Source organism: Salmo salar, chromosome 02 (assembly GCF_965601325.2).
Source record: "Salmo salar chromosome 02, fSalSal1, whole genome shotgun sequence".
Lineage (NCBI taxonomy): Eukaryota > Metazoa > Chordata > Actinopteri > Salmoniformes > Salmonidae > Salmo > Salmo salar.
Genome location: NC_138292.1, coordinates 84,368,326 through 84,387,879, shown reverse-complemented (window position 1 = coordinate 84,387,879; position 19,554 = coordinate 84,368,326). Strand labels below are relative to the sequence as shown.

Here is a 19,554-nt window from a genome sequence, read left to right as displayed (position 1 = left end):
TTCGTTTGACATAGTGGGGTCTTTTTGTGTCAGTAAAAACGTTTTAGTGAGAAATAGCGGTGGAAACTCCTTTATGAGCAAATATTTATATAATAACCATCACATCTTAGTTAACTTGGATTCACATGATGATATGTTGTGTGGTCCTCCCACTACGACTTGGGAACCCACGCAGTTTATTAGGCTACTGATGAAATAAGTTATGAACTTCACAGGGTGGTGAAAGTGCACGTGATGAGCTTGATGCTCCTTTTCAATACATTTTGATGGTCTTATTCTGGTGACATGATGATCGATGCTTGGTTGCCATTTGACAAATAAAATATCTCTCTTATCCATAATAATCTCATCATGTAGGTAGCCTACCAGCACTGTAATGTGAGCTGTTGGCTACAGTACATGTGCCATGTTCACATTTTATATAAAACCCAACAGCTTTTAAAAACCATCAGTAGTTGAAAATGTGATGGAAACCAATTTATTTTTCATTCAGTTCATGGGAATTTAAAAACAAAAGTATTTTTTTGTGCACTACGTTATCATGCAAAGCATTTTATCCGCAATAAGTCTGTTTGATGGAAACATTTCTGGTGGGAAAATGCGTATATTTTTTTATGCAGATTTGAGAATATTGACATGAAAATCTGTCGCAAGTTGCATGGAAACGTAGCTACTAAGGTGGATATTGATCCAACACCTGCCGCTTATTTAAACCAGCCCACTGGGCACAGACGTCAGTTCAACATCTAGTTTCTATTTACATTTCTTTGAGTCGTCAACTAAAGGGAATTCAACATGAAATCAACACAAAATGTCACCTGTCACTAGATTTAGGTTGCCAGTTGGGCGAAAAATAAATAAAGATTCCTGCTGTTGATGGCTTTTTACAAATCCAGTCAGTTTTCAACATTAATCAAACATCATCACGTTGATTTGTTTTGTTGAAATGACGTGGAAACAATGTTTATTTAACCAGGGGGAGGTTTCTAAATGCCCCCAATAAAGTCGAACGAGGAACTCTTCATTGAGACAATGATAAACAGCAATCCGTGGGAGAGTTGTGGTGGATATTATAAAATAAGGATCTGCTGGAGTCCAAGTCAAACCAAGATTCTTTATTTCTGAGCTCAGAGAGAATAACAGAGTTACACAGCGCAGTGTAGACAGTCTGAATTCCTGAAGCATTGGGTGATGAGCACATATCTTTATAGTTGCCTGTTCCTGGGCGGGACTTTATTCATACAAGGACACAGGTGAAAATTGGTTTGCAACACAGGATGATACTCCCAGGAACAGGAGATTATAATAGGACAGTTTCACAAGGTTAGTTACATAATCAGTTATGTGGAGACGCATACAATTAACATTTTCCATTAGTCTGAATATTTTCATGTCATTAAATCATCAGTGGGCCAACAATGCAAATGTAAACAATGGAGCAAATGCATCACATCCAAATATCACTTGATTATCTGTAGTGCTGGAGGAATGACACATGCATATCAACACACACATAGTTTAAAAAAGGACCATTTAAACACATGGAATCTGATCTACTCTATATTCAAACTGACATACTCCATATTCAATTCATGTTTTGTAATAAAAACATACACATATATTTGTGAGTATACTTTGTACATTGGTATAAACAAGTAAACATTCTCAGTCAACAATATAAGACAATGGGAGCACTGTGTATGTTCTCTGATGAATTTTAAGTCAACGTGATGTAAAATATGAGTTCACACACTAGGATGAGTAAGTATTCTCTCCTGTGTGGATTCTCACATGAACTCTCAGGCTTTCTAAAAGGCTAAAACTCTTTCCACACTGGCCGCAATGGTATGGCTTCTCCCCTGTGTGTATTCGCTCATGAACTTTCAGGCTTCCTGACTGGCGAAAACTATTTCCACACTGGGCGCAATGGTAAGGTGTCTCCCCTGTGTGTATTCGCTCATGAGCTTTGAGGGTGTCTAACCGCTTAAAACTCTTTCCACACTGAGAGCAAGGGTGTGGCTTCGCTCCTGTGTGTATCCTCTCATGTCTTTTCATGCTAACTAAATGGTTAAAACTCTTTCCACAATGTGAGCAGTAGTAAGGCTTCCCCCCTGTGTGCAGTCTCATGTGTTCCTTCAGGCTTCCTGACTGGCTAAAACTCTTTCCACACTGGGCGCAAAGGTATGACTTCTCCCCTGTATGTATTCGCTCATGAACTTTCAGGCTTCCTGACTGGCTAAAACTCTTTCCACACTGGGCGCAATGGTATGGCTTCTCCCCTGTGTGTATTTGCTCATGAGTTTTGAGGGTGTCTAACCGCTTAAAAGTCTTTCCACACTGGGAGCAATGGAAAGGCCTATCCCGTGTGTGTGTTCGCTCATGAGCTTTCAGATTTCCTAAGTGGCTAAAACTCTTTCCACACTGGGCGCAATTTTGTGGCTTCGGTTCTGTGTGTGTCCTCTCATGTCTTTTCAGGCTTCCTAACTTGGTAAAACTCTTTCCAATCTGGGAGCAGAGGTGTTGTCTTGCTGGTTTGGATGTCTTTGGTTCCTCCAAGTTTGGTTTTCCTCCTGCCAAAGATATTGCTTAATTTTAAGAGAGACCAGTGTGAAATCTTCACATCATAAAACTGCCTTGCTATGAGGTTTAATCCAAATTAGATCCCTCAATAGCTCGAGGCCAGTTTTCAAACATTTAATAATTTAAAACAAATGATATTGTAGAGCTTCCTGGTAATTACTGATAATATGTTTGTGATGTCTGTGTCATAGAACTGTCTAGTTCTAGGATACTTATAAAACTGAATGAATAAAATAAGTAATGTATTCCTATCAGCAGGTGGTTGTAAATATATAACCTTCATAGCTGTATGATACAGAATGCGACCTACACACTTCCTTAAACCTAAAATAAGTAATTTTGTGTGGAAGTCCAAAACTTGGAGACAGACACAAAGCTCATCAGTAACATCTCCCCGTTGTTGAAAGGGTCGACCCAACGGATGTTTCATTTATTTAGACGTTCACACATATTTTACATTTTGACTATCATTAATGTCATGATATTTTGTGTAAGGTAAAAAATTATGACATATTTTGGGTAGATGTTCCTAAAAATATAAACGCAACATGTAAAGTGTTGGTCCCATGTTTCATGAGCTGAAATAAAAGATCCCAGAATTCTTCCAAACGCACAAAAGCTTATTTCTCACAAATTCTGTGCACACATTTGTTTACATCCCTGTTAGTGAACATTTATTCCTTTGCCAAGACAATCCATCCACTTGAGAGGTGTGGCATATCAAGAAGCTGATTAAACAGCGTGATCATTACACAGGTGCACCTTGTGCTGGGGACAATAAAAGGCCACTCTAAAATGTGCAGTTTTGTCACACAACACAATGCCACAGATCTCTCAAGTTTTGAGGGAGTGTGCAATTGGCATGCAACTGGAGCAGTTATCAGATAATTGAATGTTCATTTCTCTACCAGAAGCTGCATCCAACATAATTTTAGAGAATTTGGCAGTACATCCAACTGGCCTCACAACCGCAGACCACGGTTAACAACGCCAGCCCAGGACCTCCACATCGTCTGAGACCAGCCACAAGAACAGATGATGAAACTGAGGAGTATTTCTCTCTGCAATAAAGCCCTTTTGTGGGGAAAAACTAATTCTGATTAGCTGTTCTGGGTTATGCCCTCCCAGGGCCACCAATGGCTGCGCCCCTAGCCAGTCATGTGAAGTACATAGATTAGGGCCTCGTTCATTTATTTACATTGACTGATTTTCTTATTTGAACTGTAAATCGTTGAAATTGTTGCATTTATATTTTGTTCAGTATTTTACAGTGCCTTCGTAAAGTATTCAGACTCCTTGACTTTTTCCACATTTTGCTGGGTTACAGCCTTATTCCAAAATGTATTCAATAGTTTTTTCCCCCCTCTTCAATTGACACACAATATCCCATGACAAAGCAAAAACGTTTTTCGAAATTTTTCCTAATTTATTAAAAATAACAAACTTAAATATCACATTTACATAAGTATTCAGACCCTTTACTCAGTACTTTGCTGAAGCCCCTTTAGCAGCGATTACAGCCTAGAGTCTCCTTGGGTATGATGCTACAAGCTTGACACACCTGTATTTGTGGAGTTTCTCCCATTATTCTCTGCAGATCCCCTCAAGCTCTGTCAGGTTGGATGGGGAGCGTCGCTACACAGGATAATCAATGGAAACATGATGAACCTCAGCTCAATTTCGAGTCTCATATCAAAGGGTCTGAATACTTATGTAAATAAGGTATTTCTGTTTTTTAATACATTTGCAAGAAAAAATGTAATCCTGTTTTGGGGTATTGTGTGTACATTGATGAGGAATATTAAAAAAAAAATGTTTTTTTGAAATCAGACTAACGGAAAAAAAACAAGGAAAAAGTCAAGGGTTCTGAATACTTTCCGAAGGCACCGTATATAGTGTATATAACAATGTGTATAGTGTATATAATAATGTGTATAGTGTATATAATAATGTATAGTGTATATAATGTATATAGCCATGTTATGAAGTATGAAAAGGCTTTTTCATTCACGTGTCATGAATTCATTATGACATCATCATATTTGTTTTTGTTTTACATTAATTGTATATGGTTCATTGAACAAACATGGGAAACAGTGTTTAAACCCTTTACAATGAAGATCTGTGAAGATATTTGGATATTTACGAATTATCTTTGAAAAACAGGGTCCTGAAAAGGATACATTCATTTTTTTGCTGAGTTAATTTGTATATGTTTTACGGGTTGAAAAGTGTTTTTTTCTCAGTCATAAATAAAGAAATTCCAGCTGAAAGACAAAGGCCATAACTTTAATAAAATAACAAATTAACTGGCAAAGTAGCGGAGCGAGGTCCGCATCCAGCAACGTCATGAGTCACGTTCTTGCAGCTGTTTCAGTACAACACTACAGGGAGAGAAAGGGGGAGAGGGCAAACTCCACTTTACTAGTTTCATAGTATGGAATCACTTAGTAGTTTCTGGATTTTGTGTAAACTTCTCCTTTAAAGCATCATTGACAAATAATTAATTGAAGTAACATTTGTAGACTAGCTTTTAAGACTGGTGGGCCAGTAACCAAAAGGTTGCTGGTTCAAATCTACCGTTTTGCCCTTGAGTAAAGCAGTTAACCCCCAACAACAACTGCTCCCCAGGCACCGATGACGTGGTCATCGATTAAGGCAGCTCCCCCCCGCATCTCTCTGATTCAGAGGGGTTGGTTTCAATGCGGAAGACACGTTTAGGGTGAATGGATTCAGTTGTGACAGACTAGACATCCCCTTTCCTTCCATCCCAGTCCTCCTTTAAGACTCCATAATGTTTCATCATTAGATGCTACAGTCATCCTTTAAGACTCCATAATGTTTCATCATTAGATACTACAGTCCTTCAACAATGGGTGCCATATGAATCTTTACCACTTGCTCTGTAATATGAGTAGTATTCAGATTTCATTCAAACATTTCTTACATGAATATTGAAAAATATAAACATGAATATTGAAATAAATATATATATTTAAATGTTTATATATATATACTGTAAGGGTATATCAGTTCCAGGATCTCTGCTAGTGTTAAAATTATGGGCCATTTTATACAGAGAAATTGTGGCGAAATCCTGCATGGAGCCTTCACTGTGCTCTGCCACTTTAAGAACGCATCAGCAGTCAGGAAGGAGGAAATAAAGATAGCTCTCCACAGAGAGACGGAAGTGCTATTGGTTGGCGCGGAAGTTTGACACTGTGTGCAACTCTGCAGAACTCTTGTTTATTTTCAGCGTGCTTAGTTGTGAAGTGTTTAAGTCGATCGCCGGTGTTACCCCTCTAGGTCGTGGTTGTAGTCTTTTTGGGGCCGCTCCTGTCATTGTGTGAGTGGTGGAGTAGCAACATTGTTGTGAAGCTTTGAAAAACACACCATCAGGTGTTTCAGACGGACAGACTGAAGTCAACAGCTCAGACCCTCCTCTCTCATTTTCCCTCTAATGCTTTTCACTGCTGCAGACTTTCTTTTTATCCTTTCAATGTTTGTTGGACTATTATTCCTCTGCCAGTTGTAGTTGGTGGGACATTTTAGTTAAAGGGAGTTTGCGTGAGAGCTCATGTTTATTGCCGTTTGAATTGTATTGATTTTGTGTGGGACTGTTTACATTTGGCAGAGAAGATTTTGGGACATTTTAAGGCCTCTGTTGTCTATGAACACACCCATGCATACCCCCCTGCACTCCACCACTGGGAGGTAATACAGATTATTACCCCCCCCCCCTGTACGTCCACCACTGGGAGGTAATACAGATTATTACCCCCCCTGCACTCCACCACTGGGAGGTAATACAGATTATTACCCCCCTGCACTCCACCACTGGGAGGTAACACAGATTGTTGCAAATCCTCTAATGTTGATGACTGGGTTCTTTCTTGCCAATTGTTTCTATGAAGTTGCCGTTAAATTTCTCTGCCATTATTATTGGTTGGGTTACCCCTGGGCTGTGATGGGTGTTTTATATGGTGGGTCTTATGTTCTCTCCCCACTGGCTATCTGGCCAACAGACTCCACTTTAGTCTCCACTGGCTATCTGGCCAACAGGCTCCACTCTACTCAGTAACTTCTGCTGATGTGTGTCTGGTAGCACTACTCTATCTATTCTACTCTTTTCCTTTCTGCAGGTTAATACTTGCCTGGCACCTCAACAAAATATTTATCTTTATCCCCCTCTAACAATACAGCTACAGAATTAGCATAGTAGACCAATGTAACTTAAGGTTACCTGAAATATTTAGGACTAACTTATTCCTTGCCACCCATTCTGAAACTAACTTCAGCTCTTTGTCAAGTGTTGCTGTCATTTCAGTTGCTGTGGTAGCTGACGTGTATAGTGTGGAGTTATCCTCATACATAGCTTTATTCAAAGCCAGTGGCATGTCGTTAGTAAAGATTACTTTTTTCAATGGGCCTAGACAGCTGCCCTGGGGAATTCCTGATTCTGTTGGACTGGCTTCCATTCTAGAACACCCTCTGTGTTCTGTTAGACAATATAGCAGGGGGTGTAAAGCCATAACACAAGTTTTTCCAGCAGCAGACTTTGATCGAATTGTATCTGGTCAAACACAATTTTTACAAAGAATGTAAGGGTTGGTAACAGGTTGATTGGTCAGCAATTTCAGCCAGTAAAGGGGGCTTTACTATTCTTAGGTAGCAGAATGACGTTTGCCTCCCTCCAGGCCTGAGGGCACACACTTTCTAGTAGGCTTAAATTGAAGTTAGGGCAAATAGGAGTGGCAATATCGTCCGCTATTATCCTCAATCCTTTTCCATCCACGTTGTAAGACCCCGGTGACTTGTCATTGTTGAAAGACAACAATAATTGTTTCACCTCTTCCACACTTACTTTACAGATTCAAAATTACAATGCTTGTCTTTCATAATTTGGTTAGATATACTTGGATGTGTACTATCAGCGTTTGTTGCTGGCATGTCATGTCTAAGTTTGTTTATCTTGCCAATGAACAAAATCATTCAAGTAGTTGGCAATATCTGTGGGTTTTGTGATGAATGAGCCATCTGATTCAATGAATGATGGTGCAGAGTTTGCCTTTTTGCCCAAAATGTCATTGAAGGTGCTACAAAGCTTTTTACAATCATTCTTTGTAATTTATCTTTGTTTCATAGTGTAGTTCGTTCTTCTTTTTATTCAGTTTAGTCACATGATTTCTCAATTTGCAATACGTTTGCCAATCAGTTGTACAGCCAGACCTATTTGCCATCTCTTTTGCCTCCTACCTCTACACCAGGTATTTCCAAACTGGGGTATGCCAAATAAAAATGTGATTCACATGTACATTTTTTTCTCTCACATTTTCAAACAGTCCATTTAGATTTTCCAACCGGGCTATGCATTTGGGCAAGTTTTTTTTCTAACTTGAGTAGCCTCGTTTCACTGCCAAAAACAAAATTAAACCATCTAGTGTTCAGCGAAATAACAACACAATGTCAAATACAGGTAGCCTAAATAATTAACATCCAATCACATTAACCGTTACTCTCTCGCGGGAATTCCACTAACAGTCCGTATGTAGCCAAACGTAGCTGCTGCTCATGTTGGTATCTGTACTGATGGCGCAAAAGCCATGACAGGGAGACATAGTGGAGTGGTAACGCGCGTGCAAGCAGTTGCTCCCGACGCCACTTGGGTACACTGCAGCATCCACCGAGAGGCTCTTGCTGCCAAGGGAATACCTGACTGCTTCAAAGACATTTTGGACACTACAGTGAAAATGGTTAACTTTGTTAAAGCAAGGCCCCTGAACTCTCGTGTATTTTCTGCACTATGCAATGATATGGGCAGCGACCATGTCACGCTTTTACAACATACAGAAGTGCACTGGTTATCAAGGGGCAAAGTATAGACACGTTTTAAATACAGGCACAGACTGTGTGGAAAATGATTTAAGACAGACTCACTCCAATACAACCCAACATTGCAGAGTTATGTGCATCCTTTCAAGCACACCCTCCTCATTAACCTGTGGTAAGTTATTCACCATTTTCGATTAACAAATAAGGTTTTATATGTAAGATGGTTAAATAAAAAGAAATTATTGATTATTATTATTATATTATTATTTGTGCACTGGTCCTATTAGAGCTCTTTGTCACTTCCCACGAGCCAGGTTGTGACAAAAACTCACATTTATTAAACATAAGAATAAGTGTATCATATAGTGTGTGTGTGGCAGGCTTACAAGATGGCAAAAAACAACATTTGAGAGTGCGCTGACCCTGGTGCTAGAGGGGGTACGTAATGTTTGAAGGGGTACAGAACTATAAAAAGTTTGGGAACCACTGCTCTACACCATACCATTTTTCTATTCCTCATCAATCCACGTGGATTTAACCGTTTTACAGTCATTTTCTTAATGGGTGCATGCTTATTTAGTAACTGGGATAAGCAGTTCCATAAATGTGTCAAGGGCAGCGTCTGGTTGCTCATCATTACACACCACGGACAAACAGATATTATTTACATCAAAAACATAGGAATCACTACAAAACTTATTTTATGAATTCTTATACACATTATTAGGCCCAGCCTTTAGAACTGTGGTTGTCCTTGATATGGTTATTATATTGTGATCACTACATCTGATGGATTAGGATACTGCTCTAAAACCCATTTCTGCAGCATTGGTAAAGATATGATCAAAACATGTTGATGATTTCATTCCTGTACTGTTTGTAAATACCCTGGTAGGTTGATTGATAACCTGAACCATGTTGTAGGCACAAGTTACAGTTTGAAGCTTTCTCTTGAGTGGGCAGCCGGATCACAGCTTTCCTCCAGTATTAGTTAATTAATAAAAACAGGCCAAATTGAAGTGTCTGGAGGTTGACTGGGACAGGCAATGTAATATCCATAACGTTTTAAGGAAAGGTTTTTGTAAAACATTCTCCTTACCTCAGATCATCTTGAAACTTTCTCTCAAAAGCTAACTTTTTCATCAAGGTTTTAATACGGTCTATTGGTTTCTCTCTTTTCATTGGCAGAATCCTTTTTCAGTGTTATTATATTCATAACATCCATATCCACCAGTCTATCTTCATGTCAACTAACAGAACTCTGCAGGTTGTCCTGGTAACAGATACCAGTGGGCAGATCTATTTTATTTGTTCAAACTAAACTACAGCACTTACTTCGATGTGTCAAATCTGATCCTTTCTTCTCTTCTCCTCCTCTCACAGTTCCACTCAGCCCCGTTGTTTTCCTGCAGTCCACCAGAAGTACAGACAACCTCTTCATACCCAGCAGTAAGGCGCTACCGGGAGAGGCACGACACGGGGACTCTGGGAGGGAGGAAGGGGGCGGGCTAGCGTTGTCCTGGTAACCATAAAGGGACACAGAGACATCTCATTATGGATGCTGATGTCACTGTTGACATAAAGTGCTTTACAGAAACCCAGCCCCTGATAGAGCAAGCTGTATGCTAGACCAGACCAAGCTGTACCATCTGGTGTTCTGATCTGGAGAGACTCTTCTCTGCCTCGTCAGCATCAGGATGTTGTTGAGGTTCCCCAGAGGATCCACAATAGTCATGTCTCTCTCCTGTGTGAATGAGAACATCAAACAGGTGGTAAACTTATGACCGTCTATTAAAATCATAGGGTCTTACAAGAGGCATGAATATCTCTAAAAAGGGCCTAAAATGCAAATGTTAAAGGGTTGTTCGACAAAATGGGTGCCTTTGAAGAATTCAATAAATCTAATTTAAAAGACCCCAAAATATGTACCAATGGCAGATTGACCCGTCAACACATTATAGAGTACTGAACAACATATTGAAGTGTAGAACTTCAGTAGAATGCCCCTTTAAAACCACACATTAGTTCAACAACTGCATAGTTTGTGCCCCTGTTTTTAAGACAGTACTCACTGGTGTTAATCTGATCTTCTGTCTCCTCCTCTTTCACTCCCAAAACGTCTTCCTTCTTCACCTTTATTGAGATAGCATCCTCTTCCTCTCTAAACGGTTCTTTCTCTTCTTTCCCTATAACAACCTCCTCTTCCTCCTTTTTCATTCTGAAAGGTTCTTTCTCTCCTTTCACTGTAATATCCTCCTCATTTTCTTCCACAACAATGTTCAGCGCCAGAGCTTCTTTCTCCAAAAAGCAAACCTCATCTTCTTTAGCAGGGTAGGAGTAGTTTAGTGAACTCATGGTCAGTGATGTTAGCTAGCTAGTTAGCATTAGCGACTAGCCTAGTACTAGGCTCAGCATCAATCTTTAACATGTTTGCAAATTGAACAAGCAAATTAGGTTCAAGTTAACCAGTTGACACGTCAACAGAAATGTGCTCAAAACACTGAGATAAGCTAATGTACATTAACATGGTCTAAAGCGTCAATCTTTCAGTTTTATGTTGGCTAGCAAGCTACCGAGGTGGTTGAAAGAGTAGCCGTGTTGTTGTTCCTGAAGAAGCGTCCCGTCCATTATACGTCACGCAAGAAGCATCGTCTGAAAGACGCAGATCCGCCATCTGATGACTGGAGTGGGTAACGCAGTTTGGAAACAAGTTACTACACTTTTTGTATTGGAAATAACGTCAAAAAATGTTAACAATAAGCTGATATATTTTCTCTTACGTCTTACAAATAATACGTTCCTGTACACAGACGTAGAAGCTTAATATGAATATGTAGATTATGAATAAATACTTCTATGAATAGGTAGTGTGTTTAATACACATTTACTCTTAATTTTTTACATTCGTTTTAATCTAGATGTGACCATACTATTCCCCTAAAGCCACGCTCTATAAGATACAAACCATCCTGAAAACAACAGAGCAAATGCATCACATGCAAATAGCACTTGATTATCTGTAGTGCTATACACTGAGTCTACAAAACATTAAGAACACCTGCTCCTTCCATGAAATAGACTGACCAGGTGAATCCAGGTGAAAGCTTATTGATGTCACTAGTTAAATCCACTTCAATCAGTGTAGATGAAGGTGAGGAGGACAGGTTAAATATGGATTTTTAAGCCTTGAGACAATTGAGGCATGGATTGTGTATGTGTGCCATTCAGGTGGTGAATTGGGAAGACAAAATATTTAAGTGTTTTTGAACAGGGTATGGTAGTAGGTGCCAGGCGCACTGGTTTGTGTCAAGAACTGCAACGCTACAGTTTCCCATGTGTACCAAGAGTGGTCCACCACCCAAACAGTGGCAGTCAATGCGGTTTAAGATGAGGGAGGCCAATTTTTTTAGCATAGCATCCCTCTGTTTGAGCCGGGTGTTTGAGTGGGCTAAACTTGCTAGCTGCATTTGCTAGCTAAGTAAGTGAAACTGAAAGTGGAAAATAAATGACAAACTCTCTCTCTCTCTTGCTTCTCCAAATTTGTTAAAAACTGTTCAACTATTGTCTTTTTCTCTCTTTGAGTCAACTACTCACCACATGTTATGCACTGCAGTGCTAGCTAGCTGTAGCTTATGCTTTCAGTACTATATTCATCCTCTGATCCTTTCATTGGTTGGACAACATTTCAGTTCATGCTGCAAGAGCTGATAGTTTGGAGGACGTCCTCCGGAAGTTGTCATAATTACTGTGTAAATCTATGGAAGGGCTTGAGAATCATGAGCCTCCTAGGTTTTGTATTGAAGTCAATGTACCCAGAGGAGGATGCAAAATACTATGTTTTAATCAAATATTTGGTGACGTGATTATATTTACTATAGTTTTATCTGAAAAGGATAACTTTCTAAATGTTTTACCATTTTTATTTTTCTGAAAATCACTCAGGATGGGGCTCCCCTTCCTCCTCTGAGGAGCCTCCACTGCACCTAAAGGACATCCAGCCAACTTGACACAATTGTGGGAAGCACTGGAGTCAACATGGGCCAGCATCCCTTTTTTTACCCTTTTTGACACCTTGCTGAGTCCATGCCCCGACGAATTGAAGCTGTTCTGAGGAGAAAAGGGGAGGGTCCAACTCCATATTAGGAAGGTGTTCCAAATGTTTGGTATAATCAGTGGATATATCTGCCATTTAGCAGACACTTTTATTCAAAGGGTTTTGCAGTCGTGTGAAAATGAGATGGAAACCCATTTAACTTGCATTTTTCATTCGGTACATGGGAATGCACTACGTAATCACTCAAAGCCTTTTATCTGCAATAAGTCTGTTTGATAGAAACATTTCTGGTGGGAAAAAGCATAAATTGTTTCATGCAGATTTGAGAATATTCACATGAAAATCTGTAGCAAATTAATCCAAATCAGATCCCACAATAACCTGGGGTCAGTTTTCAAACATTTCATCATTTAAAACAATCTTGGTGTGATTTTAAAACAAATGATGTTGAAGAGCTTCCTGGTAATATGTTAACATTAATTATTCATTCTGTTTTAGAAGTCAGAAGACAAACAACTAGACAGTTCTACAACACTCAAGACACAGACATCACTGGATTCCTATCAAGCAGGTGGTTCTAAATATATAACCTTCATAGCTGTATGATACAGAATGCGACCTACACACTTCCTTAAACCTAAAATAAGTAAATAGGTAATTGTCAAAAAAAATGATATATATTTTTTACATTTGAAACAGACGCAAGGGTTAGACACAATGTTGATTTAGATGTTCACAAATGCTTACATTTTGACTAATCACTAATGTCATGATATTTTGGGTAAAGTAAAAAGAATGTGAAATATTTGGGGCAGATTTTTTAAAAAGGATTATTATATTTACATTTTTTAGTCTTGTCTCATCGCTGCAACTCCGGTACGGACTCGGAAGAGGCGAACGTCAAGAGCCATGCGTCCTCCGAAACACAACCGCACTGCTTCTTGACACAATTCCCACGCATGCGCCCGGCCCGCCACAGGAGTCGCTAGAACGCGATGGGACAAGGACATCCTGACCAGCCAAACCCTCCCCCAACCCGGACGACGCTGGGCCAATTGGCTCTCCTGGTCGTGGCCGGCTGCGACAGAGCTGGGTATCAAACCAGAATCTGTATTAATGCAGCTAGCACAATGCAGTTCCTTAGACGCTGCGCCACTCGGAAGGCTGCATTTATATTTCTGTTCAGTATATATATTTTATATTTGAGATTCACTCTGTGTTTTGGCTCATTGTCCTGTTGAAAAACAAATGATAGTCCCACTAAGCGCAAACCAGATGGGATGGCGTATCGCTGCAGAATGCTATGGTAGCCAACCTGGTTAAGTGTGCCTTGGATTCTAAATAAATCACTGACAACGTCACTAGCCAAGCACCCCAACACCTCCTCCTCCATGCTTCACAGTGGGAACTACACATGCGGAGATCATCCGTTCACCTACTCGCGTCTCACAAAGACACTGCGTTTGACTGACCTTCGTGTCTTAAAGTAATGATGGACAATTGTTACTCTTTGCTTATATAAGCTGTTCTTGCCATAATATGGACTTGGTCTTTTACCAAATAGGGTTTATCTTCTGTATACCCCCCCACCTTGTCACAACACAACTTATTGGCTGAAACGCATTAAGAAGGAAAGAAATTACACAAATTAACTTTAAGAAGGCACACCTGTTAATTGAAATGCATTCCAGGTGACTTCCTCATGAAGCTGGTTGAGAGAATGCCAAGAGTGTGCAAAGCTGTCATCAGGGCAAAGGGTGGCTACTTTGAAGAATCTAAAATATTTTGATTTGTTTAACACTTTTTTTGGTTACTACATGATTCCATATGTGTTATTTCATGGTTTATGTCTTCACTATTATTCTACAATGTAGAACATACTAAAAATCAAGAAAAACCCTCGAATGAGTAGGTGTATCCAAACTTTTGACTGGTACTGTAAATTCCTCTACACAATGTCGCTTTAGAGAATTTGGCAGTGCGTCCAACCGACCTCACAAATGCAGACCACGCGTAACCACACCCACCCAGGACCTCCACATCTGGCTTCTTCACCTGCGGAAGACTGAGACCAGACACCCGGACAGCTGATGAAACCGAGTAGAATGTCTCTCTGTAATAAAGCCCTTTTGTGGGGAAAAACTCATTCTGATTGGCTGTTCCTGGCTCACCAATGGCTGTGCTCCTGCCCAGTCATGTGAAGTACATAGATTAGGGCCTAATGAATTTGACATTGACTGATTACCTTACATGTACTGTGAATCATTGAAATTGTTGCGTTTATATTTTTGGTCAGGATATATATATATATATATATATATATATATAGCCATATTATAAAGTATGAAAAGGCCTGTTCATTCACGTCATTAATTCACTATGACATATTTGTATATGTTTTATTAGACTTTTATGATGTAATAGATCATGTGAAGAACGGCGCTGAATGAGATGACTGCCATTTTATGATCCCGTAACCAACTAAGGTGGATATTGATCCAACACCTGCTGCTTATTCAAACCAGCCCACTGGGCACAGACGTCAGTTCAACATCTAGTTTCTATTTACATTTCTTTGAGTCGTTAACTAAAGTGAATTCAACATGAAATCAACACAAAATGTCACCTTTCATTGGATTTAGGTTGCAAGTTGGGTGGAGTCCAAGTCAAACCAAGACTCTTTATTTCTGAGCTCAGAGAGAATAACAGAGTTACACAGCGCAGTGTAGACAGTCTGAATTCCAAAGAATTGGGTGATGAGCAAGTATCTTTATAGTTTCCTGTTCCTGGGCGGGACTTTATTCATACAAGGACACAGGTGCAGCTGGTTTGCAACACAGGATGATACTCCCAAGAACAGGATATTATAATAGGACAGTTTCACAAGGTTAGTCACATAATCAGTTATGTGGACACACATACAATTAACATTTTCCATTACAGTCTGAATATTTTCATGTCATTAAATCATCAGTGGGCCAACAATGCAAATGTAAACAATGGAGCAAATGCATCACATTCAAATATCACTTGATTATCTGTAGTGCTGGAGGAATGACACATGCATATAAACACACACAGAGTTTAAAAAAGGACCATTTAAACACATGGAATCTGATCTACTCATATTCAAACTGACATACTCCATATTTTTCACGAGAATTTTCAATCCCAATGATGATAACTAAACAATTATTTAAGCTTTAACCAATCCCGAGGTTTGCAAGACCCTGGGTTTAATAATAATTAGGTAAAGACTCAGCTTATGCAAAAGGTCCGTACAGTTTATTCAGAGAACGTTCTAAAGTCAAAAAATGCAAAGACATGTCTTTTTATAACTCTCACCCCCAACTACTTTCACGCACATACAGACATACAAACAGTAGGTAGGATGTATTTTTCCCCACAGTCCTCATTCATCACTACCAGGCTGGCAGTTCTATCCTCCCGAGATTAGAGGGACCTTGACAGGACTCCCTTTCCTGTCATAAGTTTCTTAGAGTTTCCAACCAGGTCAGGTCATGAATAGTTTAATTGTCCTCTGTATTTTCTTAGAGACACACACTTCTCTCCCTTACTGGTCTCGACCAAACCTTATAAGTTTATCACTTTAATTATTCATGTTACATAATATAATAATTAATAATAGTTACGTTTGTCTAATTATTCATTATACATGTTAAATAATCTAATAATTACGTTTGTCTAATTATTCATTATACATAATCTAATAATTACGTTTCAGGGTGGAATTCTTTAATCATTACTTTAAACATAGAAATTCCCTTATCAATATTCAATTCATGTTTTCTAATAAAAACCTGAAAATATATTTTTGAGTATACTTTGTACAATGCAATTTCATATGGTATAAACAAGTAAACACATTCTCAGTCAACAATAAGACATTGATAGAACTGTACGTTCTCTGATGAATTTTAAGTCAATGTGATGTGAAATATGAGTTCACACACTAGGATAAGTAAGTATTCTCTCCTGTGTGGATTCTCACGTGACATTTAAGTTACTGTGATGAGTAATATGTCTTCCCACAGTCTGAACATTTGTAAGGCTTCTCCCCTGTGTGCAGTCTCATGTGTTCTTTCAGGCTTCCTAAATGGGTAAAACACTTTGAACACTGGGAGCAGTGGTAAGGCTTCTCCCCTGTGTGTATTCGCTCATGAACTCTCAGGTTTTCTAATAGGCTAAAACTATTTCCTCACTGGGCGCAATGGTATGGTGTCTCACGTGTGCATTCGCTCATGAGCTTTGAGGGTGTCCAAGCGCTTAAAACTCTTCCCACACTGAGAGCAAGGGTGTGGCTTCGCTCCTGTGTGTATCCTCTCATGTCTTTTCATGCTAACTAAATGGTTAAAACTCTTTCCACAATGTGAGCAGTAGTAAGGCTTCTCCCCTGTGTGCAGTCTCATGTGTTCCTTCAGGCTTCCTGACCGGATAAAACGCTTTCCACACTGGGCGCAATGGTATGGCTTCTCCCCTGTGTGTATTTGCTCATGAGTTTTGAGGGTGTCTAACCGCTTAAAACGCTTTCCACACTGGGAGCAATGGAAAGGCCTGTCCCGTGTGTGTGTTCGCTCATGAGCTTTCAGATTTCCTAAGTGGCTAAAACTCTTTCCACACCGGGCGCAATTTTGTGGCTTCGGTTCTGTGCGTGTCCTCTCATGTCTTTTCAGGCTTCCTAACTTGGTAAAACTCTTTCCAATCTGGGAGCAGAGGTGTCGTCTAGCTGGTTTGGACGTCTTTGGTTCCTCCAAGTTTGGTTTTCCTCCTGCCAAAGACATTGCTTAATTTTAAGAGAGACAAGCGTGAAATCTCCATATGAAGTTTAATCCAAATCAGATCCCTCAATAGCCTGAGGCCAGTTTTCAAACATTTCATAATTTGAAACAAATGATATTGTAGTGTCTCCTGACCCCTCCTGTCTCAGCCTCCAGTATTTATGCTGCAGTAGTTTGTGTCGGGGGGCTAGGGTCAGTCTGTCACATCTGGAGTATTTCTCCTGTCTTATCCGGTGTCCTGTGTGAATTTAAGTAGTCTCGCTCACTCACTCACTCACTCACTCACTCACTCACTCACTCACAGGACCTGAGCCCTAGGACCATGCCTCAGGACTACCTGGCATGATGACTCCTTGCTGTCCCCAGTCCACCTGGCCGTGCTGCCTGCGGCTATGGAACCCTGACCTGTTCACCGGACGTGCTACCTTTTTTTTACATTTTTATTTTTAACCTTTATTTAACTAGTTAAGTCAGTTAAGAACAAATTCTTATTTTCAATGACACCTTCGGAACAGTAAGTTAACTGCTTTGTTCAGGGGCAGAACGACAGATTTGTACCTTGTCAGCTCGGGGATTCGAACTTGCAACCTTTCGGTTACCTGTCCTAGACCTGATGTTTTCAACTCTCTAGAGACAGCAGGAGTGGTAGAGACACTCTCAAAGATTGGCTATGAAAAGCCAACAGACATTTACTCCTGAGGTGCTGACCTGTTGCACCCTCGACAACTACTGTGATTATTATTATTTGACCATGCTGGTCATTTATGAACATTTGAACATCTTGGCCATGTTCTGTTATAATCTCCACCCGGCACTACCAGAAGAGGACTGGCCACCCCTCATAGCCTGGTTCCTCTCTAGGTTTCTTCCTAGGTTTTGGTCTTTCTAGGGAGTTTTTCCTAGCCACCGTGCATCTACACCCGCATTGCTTGCTGTTTGGGGTTTTAGGCTGGGTTTCTGTACAGCACTTTGAGATATCAGCTGATGTAAGAAGGGATATATAAATACATTTGATTAATTACTGATAATATGTTTGTGATATCTGTGTCATAGAACTGTCTAGTTCTAGGATACTTATAAAACTGAATTAATAAAATAAGTAATGTATTCCTTTCAGCAGGTGGTTGTAAATATATAACCTTCATAGCTGTATGATACAGAATGCGACCTACACACTTCCTTAAACCTAAAATAAGTAATTTTGTGTGGAAGTCCAAAACTTGGAGACAGACACAAAGCTCATCAGTAACATCTCCCCGTTGTTGAAAGGGTCGACCCAACGGATGTTTCATTTATTTAGACGTTCACACATATTTTACATTTTGACTATCATTAATGTCATGATATTTTGTGTAAAGTAAAAAATTATATGACATATTTTGGGTAGATGTTCCTAAAAATATAAACGCAACATGTAAAGTGTTGGTCCCATGTTTCATGAGCTGAAATAAAAGATCCCAGAATTCTTCCATACGCACAAAAGCTTATTTCTCTCAAATTCTGTGCACACATTTGTTTACATCCCTGTTAGTGAACATTTATTCCTTTGCCAAGACAATCCATCCACTTGACAGGTGTGGCATATCAAGAAGCTGATTAAACAGCGTGATCATTACACAGGTGCACCTTGTGCTGGGGACAATAAAAGGCCACTCTAAAATGTGCAGTTGTCACACAACACAATGCCACAGATCTCTCAAGTTTTGAGGGAGTGTGCAATTGGCATGCAACTGGAGCAGTTATCAGATAATTGAATGTTCATTTCTCTACCAGAAGCTGCATCCAACATAATTTTAGAGAATTTGGCAGTACATCCAACTGGCCTCACAACCGCAGACCACGGTTAACAACGCCAGCCCAGGACCTCCACATCGTCTGAGACCAGCCACAAGAACAGATGATGAAACTGAGGAGTATTTCTCTCTGCAATAAAGCCCTTTTGTGGGGAAAAAATAATTCTGATTAGCTGTTCTGGGTTATGCCCTCCCAGGGCCACCAATGGCTGCGCCCCTAGCCAGTCATGTGAAGTCCATAGATTAGGGCCTCGTTCATTTATTTACATTGACTGATTTTCTTATTTGAACTGTAAATCGTTGAAATTGTTGCATTTATATTTTGTTCAGTATTTTACAGTGCCTTCGTAAAGTATTCAGACTCCTTGACTTTTTCCACATTTTGCTGGGTTACAGCCTTATTCCAAAATGTATTCAATAGTTTTTTCCCCCCTCTTCAATTGACACACAATATCCCATGATGACAAAGCAAAAACGTTTTTCGAAATTTTTCCTA

The 19,554-nt window shown here is 39.7% G+C and overlaps 1 protein-coding gene and 1 pseudogene across 6 annotated transcripts in view; both read right to left on the bottom strand.

Annotated features, from left to right (window-relative positions):
- Positions 1–1,100: 1,100 nt before the first annotated feature.
- Positions 1,101–11,120, bottom strand: LOC145862645 (uncharacterized; annotated as a pseudogene). The gene is made up of 4 exons (XR_014382217.1): positions 10,485–11,120; positions 10,059–10,156; positions 9,748–9,931; positions 1,101–2,570 (listed from the first exon to the last, which is right to left on the bottom strand). The product of XR_014382217.1 is annotated as an uncharacterized LOC145862645 (transcript).
- Positions 11,121–12,660: 1,540 nt separating this feature from the next.
- The window catches only part of LOC106608473 (uncharacterized), a 17,054-nt gene continuing 10,160 nt past the window's right edge, over positions 12,661–19,554 (bottom strand). For 4 of the 5 annotated variants that reach the window (XM_045713096.2, XM_082967671.1, XM_082967678.1 and 1 more), the window contains one exon: positions 12,661–17,255. In XM_045713096.2, coding sequence (XP_045569052.1) covers positions 16,711–17,255 — 545 coding nt within the window. In that variant the 3' untranslated portion in view covers positions 12,661–16,710. Of the gene's footprint in view, positions 19,202–19,554 lie in introns of all 5 variants that reach the window. The other variant, XM_082967677.1, reaches the window with a different exon arrangement.